General features: G+C 35.4%; 1 protein-coding gene across 2 annotated transcripts; it reads left to right on the top strand.

Moving 5' to 3' along the window:
* The first annotated feature begins 153 nt into the window (after window positions 1-153).
* Window positions 154-4,151, top strand: LOC110684374. Of its 2 annotated transcripts, XM_021860830.1 has the most exons (4): window positions 154-713; window positions 2,349-2,561; window positions 2,661-3,729; window positions 3,876-4,151. In XM_021860830.1, exon 3 carries the CDS (start codon window positions 2,849-2,851, stop codon window positions 3,725-3,727), a length of 879 nt encoding a protein of 292 aa, XP_021716522.1. In that variant the 5' UTR covers window positions 154-713; window positions 2,349-2,561; window positions 2,661-2,848; the 3' UTR covers window positions 3,728-3,729; window positions 3,876-4,151. The 2 variants fall into 2 exon arrangements, with proteins under 2 accessions (XP_021716522.1, XP_021716521.1); XM_021860829.1 differs by having other exon boundaries at window positions 2,349-3,729.
* Window positions 4,152-12,468: the final 8,317 nt, after the last annotated feature.

The following is a 12,468-nucleotide window of genomic DNA, read 5'->3' as shown; positions in this document are numbered from 1 at the left end:
GCAATTTTTTTTCCTCGCAAAGTTAAACTACAAAATATTCAAAAATTATCAAGGTTTAAATTATTATAATTAATTTTTTTTATTGAATCACATCATCTTCTTTAAGAAAACCTAATTTTTTTGAAAAATCAATTTGTTTTTTTTTTTTTATAAAACCCGTTTAAAAAAAAATCATTTTATATATCCAAAAAGTCAAATATAAAATTTTAAAAGAAATTTACAAGCACAATAGGAGTAATTTTTTGAGGAAACAACAATACTAAATTGCTAATAACATTGAGAATTTTTTCTTAAAAAAAAAACATTGAAAATTTGATATTCAAATAGTAATAATATAATAAGCGTCTCTTAAAAAAAAAAAAATTAATCTCATTTCCTCTCACTTCACTTCCCCATACTTTCCGGTCTTCCACTCTTTCTCTCTCCTCTTTCCGGGTCATCGCCGATAACTCTCCGGCGAGTTCTCTTCGCTTCAATCGTCGGAAAACTCGAAGGCGACGTTAGCTTCAGTTGATTCTTTCTCTCTCCTCTTTCCGGGTCATCGCCGATAACTCTCCGGCGAATTCTCTTCGCTTCAATCGTCGGAAAACTCGAAGGCGACGTTAGCTTCAGTTGATTCTTTCTCTCTCCTCTTTCCGGTCGCGTATCTCCGATAATTCTCCGGCGAACTCTCTTCACTGCTGCATTTCATTTCGATCGTCGGAAAACTCGCCGTAAGTTTCTGTTCTTGCTTTCTCTCTTTCTTCCTCTATTTGTCCGTCTAATTTTTGTGTGTTATTTCTATGTGAGTTGAATGATTCTTTCTTTTATTTGTGATGTTTGCTCGATTTTGTGTGTAATTTTGTTCATATAAATGCTGTTTGAAGGATGAATATGAGGGATTATAGGGTTGTGTTTAAGGAAGGGCTGTTTGAAGGATGAATATGAGGGATTATGTGCGTTTTGTAGGAGTATCGTTGATATGATTAACATGGAAAATTCTGAAGGCTTTATGTAGTATTTTGTATGCTAGGGTTTGAGATTCTTTCTCTTTTCTTGTTTATTTTTATTTAACGTCTTTTAATTCTTTTTGAAATGATGGTTGTATGGTTATTTGTTCGATTTGTGTGTAATTTTGTTCATATAAATGCTGTTTGAAGGATGAGTACGAGGGACTATAGGCTGTTCGATTTGTGTGTAATTTTGCAGTGGGTACAAAATAACTCCGACTTTTGACGTCGCTGAGTCAGAAAAATTTCAGTGGGCAGAGTTTCATTCACCATTGTTAATCAAGTAGCAGTAGAGTTGAAGGACAATAGAACAATAGAGTGCAAGTAGTAGGAGCGTGATATTGAATTAGAAGAAAGTTAATTGGGAAATATCCCAAATTAGAAGTTGTACAGTAGTGCGCACACCACTAATGAAGATTGACTAAGCAACCAAAAAATAAATTAGAAGAAATTGAATTGGGGATTATCCCAAATTCGAACCAATAAAAAAAAAAAAAAATGGTAAATTGATGGTAGAAATTGATTGTAGGGATTAGAATGTAGGATGTAGAAATTGTTTTAGAGATTAGAATGGTTTTGGCTCCGATACCATGTCACGAAATAATTTTCCGTAGTTTCATTAGAGTGTAGAGTAGAGTATATATACAACCTAGCAAATAGATTAGAGCTCATGAGATAGGCCCGATAACTATACACTATACACAATAATAGGCCCTAACAGAAGGGCTGTTTGAAGGATGAATATGAGGGATTATGTTGGTTTTGTAGGAGTAACGTTGGTTTTATTAGCATGGAAATGTAAACATAGACAAGATTTTTTGGATTTTAAGTATTTTTTTTTTTAAATATGCCGTTTTGACCTGACAAATTTGTTGAAATTATTTTTGAAATTGTAGAAACGTGATGATGGTGTTTTGTGTCAGTTTATGGTATAAATCAATAAATGGTATAAAATATTATCCTTGTATATATATGGTACGATATAATTAATGAGGAGTGTATTAACTGTATTTGCTGTTAGCTTGATTGGTATACCATGAAGTTTGAGGGACTACTTATTGTCTAATTTAAGTGCCCTAGTGTTGTCTTGTAAATGTCTAAGTTCGGGAAGTGGGTGTATTTGGCCATGTAGAATGAATCCTAAGCTCATTTCTATGATAGCAAATGAATACCAGATCTTACAATTACAGATTTACAGTTATGCGCCTTGCGCATCTATGTATTGATTACAATTTTATTATACGAAGTAGTAGTTTGTAAAGTCATGCGTGTTTTAGGAATTGAATTTTCTTTCAGCTTTATCGTTATTTGTTTATTAATGCAAGGTTTGACCTCCGATTTAATTTCAATGAATAACAGGTATTCAACATGGGAATCTACTCCGATTGCATTATAAATGTTAAATCTCTTCCTAAAGAATACTTCTGTTCTGTGTGTCAACTTCTTGTCTACCCTAGTGAAGCTTTGCAGGCGCCATGCACTCACCTTTACTGCAAACCTTGTCTGACTTCTGTTAACAACACACATGCTTGCCCCTATCATAAATGCATGGTGACTGAAGCCAATTGCAAGGTGTGATGCCTTCACTATTTTAATTACAGTTGGTTTTCAACTGGTTATATAATTATATGGAGGATATGTATAGTGGATTTGTTTCTTTTTTTGTTACAGCCACTGCTAGAGTCAGACAAGGCTTTGGCTGATACCATTGGAATATACAAGTCATTTGCCTCTACAATAGGGTTGGATGTACATGGCAAGGTCCCTTGTCTGATAGCATATTTCATTGCTCTAATTGTTCACTTGGGGAGTCACCACGTCTATGCAACAGATGTGGTGTTCTGATTGTACGCCGCCTGATGCAAGAGCATCTACAAAGCTGTCAGGATGGCACATCCACAGGAGCTGTAGCAGATCAAACTCAGATTGCAGCTCAGGCATCACAAGCTTCTGCTTCGCTTGTTTATGATCAAGATAACCAAACAACTAGTTCAGCTGGGCAACCACAAGCTGCACAAGCTGCCATGGCAACTGTCGAACAGTGGTATCAGCAACACCAACAGTACCAGCAGCAAGGAGCAACGCTTAGGATTAAGAATTTGAGTTATAAAGCAATATTCCGGGGATTGAATGCTATGCTTAAAACCGCCATGGACAGGACTGATTTCCCAGTGGAGTTCACACTTGAAAATATAGGTACGATGCTGTATCATCATCAGTATCATGTGTCAGTCAAAGCAGAGAAGCTACGGAGGAGTTACAAAAAAATTGCAGCATTGAAGATAATGAACAGGTATAGTATACGGCATGCCCACCGCTGGTTGAGGTTGTTAACAGAAAAACAAGCACGCGATGCCAAAATACTGCAGAAAACTAAATTGCTTGTATCTCGTATCTGGCTCTTCGCTGATCGACAGTTGGCTGTAGCTGCAAAGAAGTTGAATAAAAATGATGAACTGGGAGTGAGAAATCTTGGTGATTATTTTGTTGGGAGGCGTTTGATCAAAAAATTTAAGTGGAAGGGGAATATGAGATTGTTTTTAGCTAGAAAAGATGTAGGTGTGGTTCGTGATATACTTGATGAAGCAATGTTTGATGATTTGTTCTCGAGAATCAATTTGGTTGGTCTTGAGGCAGAGAGTGATGATGGTGCAGAGAGTGATGCTGGTGCAGAGAGTTTAGACGATTCACCTAAATCTAAATTCGTGTGGGAACCCCCTTCAGACGAGGAACAGTAATGGTAAGTTATTGTATCTAATTGTGTATTTTTTTTTTTTTTTTTGAAAGTATCTAATTGTGTATTTAAAGGCATGAAAAGTTCCCTACAGTTTCACAAACTTGAAAAGAAAATAATTGTAAAGAACTATACTCTGTTTTTTCCCACAGGTTCTGCAGAGTGCTATTGGTGATTGATGTGGCACAAGGCGAGCGTCTGGCTGGCGAGCCACTGCCTTGAATTTTTGTTTTGCTAAGTCTTTTATACAATATAGGCTAGTACTTCGTATATGTTACTCCGTATATGCTCTTAAAATCAACGCTTCATTATTTGGAATGGAGTGAATAGTATATGTAAATTGATAAGCCATTGTTTGTATTCCCTACTCTTCTCAATTACTAGGGTGGCCTAAGTGCAGGACCTATATCATGGTTCATAATTTTGAAGTTAGAGCAAAGTCAATGCATTGCACACAAACTAAAAACTACTATAATGGTTGGGGGATCGAACTAACCTTCACATAGTAATCTGGTGGTGAAAAAGTATTCAAGTAAGTTTTACTAAAACCAAAGCGCCATGTAGAAATACAATAGTAGCTCATCCAGAACCAGAAATAATAATGATCCAGACCCAGATAGGGGTGGCAATTCGGGTTAGTGGGTCAGGTTCGGGTCAGATTTCGGGTCAATAGTGTCATTTTAAAAAAAAAAAAAAAAAAGTTAGTTAAAATTTAATTTAAATAAAAAGTACATTATACTACTCAAATCTACTAGTAGCTTAGTGGTTGGAACATTAACTTGTCTATCTAAGGTCAAGGATTCTAATTCCTTTCCCAACGTTTATATTTTTTCCTTTTTTTTTTAAACTTAATGTCCTTATTTTTTACTGGGATATCAAATCAGAAATAGAGCATAAAAGTGCATTGAATCAAAGTTGCAATAGAAGGAACTTTAAAAATTATAAGTATACATAAACATAATACATAAGACATAATACATTACACTTTTTTGACATAATTTTGAGTATACATAAGTAACTTTGCATTGAATTGGCTAGTTTCGAATCGGGGATATAATTATAAGAATGCATAACACATTAGTACATTACAAGTTTGTGACATTAACAATTTTGTTTATTAAAAAAAGGCAAAAACCATCATCACAAACCAACCAAGAACCCAAATTAAGAATGTGAACATATATACCTAGATGCCTATAGTCTAGTCTAGAACAAAAAAGTAGTGAAGGACAGAAAGCATCATTAAACAGGTTGAAAAAGGGTTGATGAGAAACGCTCAAATGCCCTATCAAAGTATTGTAGCAGTAATAAAAAAAACACCAAGGATTTACAGCCTCATTGCTCTATCCGTAGAGTTCAAGCTTAGGCAAAACTAGAACTACTCCATTGAAGAATCTGGAAGAAAACTTCAGTGTTTTAGAGAGAGAAACTCTCTTAGGTAACTTGAATGAAAAGAAAGAGAATGAATGAATCTCTAACAGAAGGCTTTAAGAGCCTATTTATTTCAGCAATAATACTTTAACTAATTAAAAGTTGTTATAACAAAAACGATTTGTAAAAACAAACTTGTAAGCTGACGTGGCCTATGAATCATCTTCACTATTCTCAACATGCCCACAGTGGCCCTTGGTATACAGAAGCACCAATCACCATTACGGACTTACCTAATCCATTAATTACGTGTTACAATTATAAAACGTCATATCAATTAATATGAGTAGTTTTTTTTTTTTTTTTTTTTAGTGTAGTGGTGATTGGGATTACACTTGGTAGGGATGATTCGTGTTCGATCCCCCGCAACAATAGTCGGGAGGGGACTGGAACCTAACCGCCCAGAACTGATCCTCGAATCCGGATTAGCCTAAAGGGTGAACCGGGTAGAACACCAAAAAAAACATACACTTTTACAATTTAAGAAAAAGGTGTTTCCACTTTTTTGTTGTCATTTTTTAAAATTATCATGATTTTAATAAGTTTGACTAGTTTTTGATTCATTATATAACATATATCATAAGATTTTAAAAAACAAAAAACTAAAAAACAGAAAACCACAGCAATGTCAAACGAGCCTTAAAAGTGATGTTAAACAAGTCTTGAATTGGCGGTTTTAATGTACACGTGTCACCACGTAACTGGTCAAGAATTAAAAAATAATAATAATAATAATAAGTTGGATGACCGGTTGAAATTGTTGTGTGCGATGAAGTATAAAGTTAGAATTATAAGAATAAAAATTTGCAAATTGCAGCCATTTAAACTTTGTATTTTGCAAATTGCAGCCATTTTAAAGTAAATATTGCAAATTGCTACTCAAAAGTTGTTATAAATTGTAAATTGCAACCCAATTTAATTTTTTCATCGGTTTCGTGTCGAAAAATGTTCGGTTAAAGTTTTAGCAACCATTTTAGTCCTTAAGGTTCCAAATTGAGCTCGGAATTGACAAAAAATTAACGTAAGTGCCTCGTTTTTACAGCAAAAAATAGTTACACACAAATCGATACATTTTTTTTACGCAAAATGAGGCACTTAGGTTATTTTTTGCTAATTTCGAGCTTAATTCAGACCCTTAAGAGCTAAAATGGCCCCTAAAACCTTAACCGAATATTTTTTGACACGCAAACCAATGAAAAAGTTAAATTGGGTTGCAATTTACAATTTATAAGAACTTTTGCAATCTTTTTTTAAATGGCTGCAATTTACAAATTACAAACTTTAAATGGCTGCAATTAGCAAATTAACAAAAGTTTGAATTATTCGGCAATTTTTGTAATAGTAGTATTTATATTTCAGAACACTTAATGTAATTATATTTTCCATCACAAATATCACAATTCAAAATCCCTTGACGAGTCTCTCTTAGGGTTGGCAAACGGAACGGGTCGGGTTTGTGTTCGAGTCAGCTAATTTCGGGTTAGCTACCCCCCAACCCGAACCTGATCTATTTAACTTTTTGGGTTGAAAATCCAAACCTGAACCTAGGGGTGTACAAAAACTGGCCCGGACCTGAAAACCGACCTGAACCGGACCTGTTGGGACCAGACCTGATCCGGACCTGTAGATTCAGGTTCGTTCCCGGTCCTTGAAATTCAAGGATTCCGGGTTTCAGGTCCGGTCCGGGTAAAACCCGAAAATTTCAGGTCCGGACCTGAAACCGGTAAAACTACTTTTTTTTATTTAATAAGTTTAAATAGGTCCATAAACAGGTCCAAACAGGTCCATAACAGGTCCATAACAGGTCCAAACAGGTCTAAACAGGTCAGCACTTTCGTATTATTTAAAAAAAATCAAAAAAAATAATCAGGTCTATTCAGGTCCAAACCCGGACCGGACCTGATTTTTCAGGTCTGGACCGGAACCGAACCTGTTAATTCAGGTCTGGTCTCCGGTCCTTAAAAATCAAGGATTCAGGTCCCGGTCCATTTCAGGTCCGGGTCAGGTCCGGTCCGGTTTTGGACCGGTGTACAGGGTTTGTGTTCGAGTCAGCTGATTTCTGGTCAGCTACCCCCTAACCTGATCTATTTAACTTTTTGGGTTGAAAATCCAAACCTGAACGACTGAACCTGATATTTTCGGGTTCGAGTCAACCCCAAATTGACCTGATTTTTTTATTTGGGTTAAAATCAGGTTTTATTTGGGTTAAAATCAAGTTTCTTTGATCTGAAATTGACCGAACCCGAACCAAAATTAAACAACATAGTCTAATAAAGTAACAATCCTAATTAACGATTACAAACCAATAAAAAGTATAATTAACTAATTACAAACCAAGTTTCAAAAGATACAAGGTTTTTATAACACAAATTACAGCTCTCAAACAATAATAGAAGATGCAATAAGGTTTTCATTAGGATTAAGATCGGGCGATGTTGTGCGCGTCATCCTTGGTCACCACCTCAAGCTTCAAAATTGATCACACAACATTTCCAATTGAACATGGGTGGCCATTACTTGCTGCCAAACCTATAAAGCAAAACAACACTAATATAATTAAAACATGCATATGATCTAAATCAGACTAGATCTAACTAGTAAGATCTAAATTAAAACATGCATGCTCATGAAAAACAGAAATAAACAACAAATATTAGCAAGAATCACCAGAACATAAACAACATTTAACAACAAAAATTACCATTAACATTCGAAGATTAGCAAAAACAACCGCAAAATAACATAAACAACAACATTTAACATCAGAAATTAGTAATAATATTTGAAAATTAGCATGTAAAAAGCGAAAATAAACCAAAGCAATTAAAAATAAAATTAACAACAGATGAATTCGAAAATAAATAAAAATAGCATGTAAAAAAACGGAAAAAAAAAAGAAAATAAATTAAGAAGCAAGATACCTTGATTGATAAAGGAGAGGATCAGAGGAACTCAGGAACGCGTCTCATGGAGGAGTGAAGGAGTCCCTCTGTGAAGGAGGTGATGAAGTACTCGAATTCAACAATGGTGAAGTACTCGGATTCAACAGTGGCACCATGCACACCCCAGGTGTACTATCCTATTTACCATGATTATTCAAATAAACAAATTCCATCATTTCTTTCTAAATTTTTTTTTTGAGGGAAATCAAATTTTATTATTTAGTTTACATGACACCGTCAACATACTTTTTTAATAACATATTTTTTAGGAAAAATGGAAAAGAAAAATCCAACCTTTTAACTTTTTCCTTATAAAAATCCAACCTTTTGATTATTCCTCAAAAATCCAACCTTTATACCCCTCATTCTCCAACAGATCCATTTGACCTTTAACCTGTTTAACAGGTTAAATTATTTTTTTTTAAAATTTATTTTATCACTTTCCTTTATCACTCCTCCTCTTTCTCTCTCCTAAAAATGGAAAACACCACCTAAGCTACGCCGGCGCCACCAATTTCGCCACCACACAACAACCTACCTTGCAGCCCCTGCTCGCCTCCCCACTTAGCCACCTCTATTGTACTTCCGGCAAGCATCCACCAAAAAAACCCACGAGTTTTGCCCAGAAAATTTAAAGACCACGAAACAAATTGAACCCATCTTTCTGTTTTTGAACCCACGATTTCCGGCGAGAACTAATTTGTGCTCAATTTGGAAGTGGGTTTTGTGGGTTCGTAGGAGGTGGTGGTTTTTGTGGGATTTCGTGGGTGTGTAGGTGGTGGTTTTTATGGGTTTTGTGGGTTCGTGGTAGGTGGTGGTTTTTGTGGGATTTCGTGGGTTCGTGGGTTCGTGGGTTTGGTGGTTGTTTGGTTATTGTGGCTGGCGAAGTGGTGATTACGGGTGGCGAATGGGAGCTGCAAATGACGGTTGAGGTTGGTGGTAATGGTGGACATTTGGTGTTGTGGGCTGTGAGTGGCTTGTGCGGGTGTGTATGGGTGGGTTGTGATTGTGGGTGGCGAGGGGAATGAGGTTGCTGGGTTTCGGTGGCTGGTGGACAGTGGGGTGTGGGGTTGTAGGGTTTTCCGGTGGGCGGTGGAGATCAGATAGGGTGGTCAGGGAACGAGGGAGGGTGGGGTTTGGTTTTTCTGAATTTTTTGTTTTTTTTTAATATAGTTATTTTTGTTTTTTAATAATTAAAAAACTAATTGACCAATTAATGGCCGACACGTAGCATATGACTTACAAAAATCGGTCATCAACAAGTAATGGATCTATTGGAGAAGGAGGGGTATAAAGGTTGGATTTTTGAGGAATAATAAAAAGGTTGGATTTTTGTAAGGAAAAAGTTGAAAGGTTGGATTTTTCTTTTCCATTTTTCCTATTTTTTATCAACAATTTTTAAAACCACTAATATTTTTTAGGATTTTTTGACTTTTACCACAAAAAAAAAAAAAAAAAAAGAAATTGTTTTTTACCACCAAAACTTCTAATACATTTATTTTACCACCAACAAAAATTCTAAAAATTGTTTTTTACCACCTACCGTCAAGAAAACTGCTAAATTTAACAGTTTAAAAAAAAATTCTTCAATTTTCGTGCGCAAAGCATGTTCTTTAGAGGTTTAGGGGGGCATTTTGGTCCTTTGAACCAATTTGAGGTCAGAATTGACAAAAATGATCGAAAATGCTTCGTTTTGCGTATTTTACGCTAATCGAGGTATTTTTTAGTAGGAAAAACAATCAACCAAATGACGTTCCACCTTCGCGAACTCGCAATGGTTCTAATTATAATGGTGTTCAATTAGTGGAACTCCCAAGGTTAAGAACCACCGTTGATGACGGTGAGCAGTTGATGGAGTGAAAACATACCGACGCGATGAGGTGCTTAGTCGGGCGTGAAGTGAGGAGAGAGAAAGTTAGGGTTGAATACTTGAATGGTTGTCTTAGTTGAGGAGATCTAAGAAAATTGAGATTTAATTGCTTGAGAATTTGAGATGAGCCGGTGGGTTGCAGAGATCAAAGGAGGAGAAGAGGATGAAAGAGAAGATTGAGAGAAGGGAAAAGAGAAAGAGGATGAAAGAGAAGCAGAGATTTGAGAAGAGAGAGGGGTGGTGAGGATGAAAGAGATTTGAGAGGAGAGAGGGGGGGATGTGGGATTAAGGGTTTTGATTTAGGGTTTTGTTAGTTTGGGTATTTGGGCTTCTTGGGGTATTTGGGCTTTTGGGGTATTTAGGGTTTGCTGGTTTGGGTGGTTTTTTCGGATTTCGGATCGGATATCCGGTTCGATATCCGAATTTTTTCGGATATTCGGATATTCGAAATTTTTCCGATATCCGAAATTCGAAATTTCGATATCCAAAATTTTTGGATCGGATATCTGATCCGAAAATGTTTTCGGATCGGTTATCCTAAATTTTCGGATCGGATGCGGATCGGATTATCGGATTTTCAGATAGTTTTGCTCAGCCCTAGTGAGTGGCACATTGTTAGTGTTTTTTAAGAATGGGGAGAGGTTCAATGTTCAAACCGCTTCCAATTACAATATTTGGTAGCGGTTCACCCATAATCGCTCCCCATTTGTATGTTTCAGTTTTTTTTTTTAGGGTTTTGGAAGGGAAATTCAATAGCCGCTTCCCATTTGGGGAAGCCCAATTGCTTTTTTCTACTAGTGGAAGCAAAGGTGAAGCAGAAGTAATTTACTCAATACTTAGCGGTCTCCCCTCGCCGGACCAGGGGATTTTACGTCCAAACATCTGGAAGTTTGAGCAACCGAATATAAATGATTTGTCTAAGAAGTTGATGATGATACATCCCAAGGATGAGTTGATCAAGCTGTATTAGGCCCCTTTTCTAGATTTTACTCTTAGGTCCATACTTTATATAAATATCAAATTTGCTTGCTAGATCATTAGTTTGGTCGGATTCCTCTTTTCTTAGGGTTATAGGTAATAGCGATCAACAGGTTTTGTGTGTGGCCAGCTAACACACAAGTAATCCCTAACTAACCTAGTAACCCCTAACTGACTAAGTAACCCTTGACCAAGTAACCCCTTCAACCTAGTAACCCCTAACCAAGTAACCCCCGATCGACCTATTATGATATTATCAAAAATTTATACTAAAAGAACATTTTGTGATGTTCAAATAGAATGATCTCTTTTGTTATTAAGTTTATTTAAGATTTGTGTCTTATTAAATACTACTACTAATAATAATAATATAAAAAGGATTAGAAGACAATAGGATAGTTGGTTAGAGTTGTGTTTTGTGTTCATTTTGGATTTGGATTGCAAAAGATGAAATTTGTTAAGAGGTAAGAATGCTTTAATTTACATGTGTGTTACAATTGATTTGAACTGTAGGAATGTATTAGTTTCATGCATGCCAACACAACTACACAAGTCACAACTCTATCACTTTCATTAATGGACTGATGACCAATTATACAGTATTACAGTATATTATATAGTTCACAGAGCTACCAGAAATTATCAGCATATAATAACAATAATGTCAAAAATCAAAAATAATGATAATATTTCAATCTTGAAAAATTATTATTATTATGATATTATCAAAAATTTATACTATACATCTCTATACAGAGTACTCTATTCTTTTTTTGTACTTATGATTTAGGTATCTTGGGTCTCTTGTGAATGACGCTGACAGGATTATCCTATTCCCTTTTACAGCCCTAAATATGTAGTGTGTATCTTGGGTCTCCTGTGAATGACGCTGACAGGATTATCCTATTCTCTTTTACAGCCCTAAATATGTAGTGTGTGGAGTATATTGTTTCTTTGTAATTCTGGTACATATTTCTTGTGCCTCCAGAAAATCTGTAAAATATACACTGGGGAGTGTAGCATTACTACGGAACTTATCTAAATGTTGAAATTTAACAAAATCAAATCTATGCAAAGGAATTTTATTATTATCTGCAACGCCCTTGACAGTTGTATTTTGAAAAAATTGTATCATTATCTTGTTATCGCTCACAACACGATATTCATTCTTGTTAGGTACAAGAGAAAAATATCGAATTGTGTAAACTTTGCCTTCAACCAGTTTAGAACGAAATTGTTGGACAAATTTTCCTTTGATTGAAGCATGGGCATATTCACCCTACATATGCAAAAAATATTGTAAGTTAAAATAATATGGTAAGTTACACAATAAATTTTCAAAAAAGAATTATATATTATTATTAAAAATAAAATTAAAGGCATACCTCTTCGTCAATTAAAATCATGTCCAAACTAATCAAATTATTATGTTTCCGAAAGTTCAATATATCAAAAAGCCTTGATACACGTACTTTAATTTTCCAATCATTTTTGGAAGAATTAAGTTCTCGAATCAACGAAGTA

The sequence above is a fragment of the Chenopodium quinoa genome, unplaced genomic scaffold (genome assembly GCF_001683475.1).
Source record: "Chenopodium quinoa cultivar QQ74 unplaced genomic scaffold, ASM168347v1, whole genome shotgun sequence".
Lineage (NCBI taxonomy): Eukaryota > Viridiplantae > Streptophyta > Magnoliopsida > Caryophyllales > Amaranthaceae > Chenopodium > Chenopodium quinoa.
This window is presented reverse-complemented; position numbering and strand designations above follow the sequence as displayed.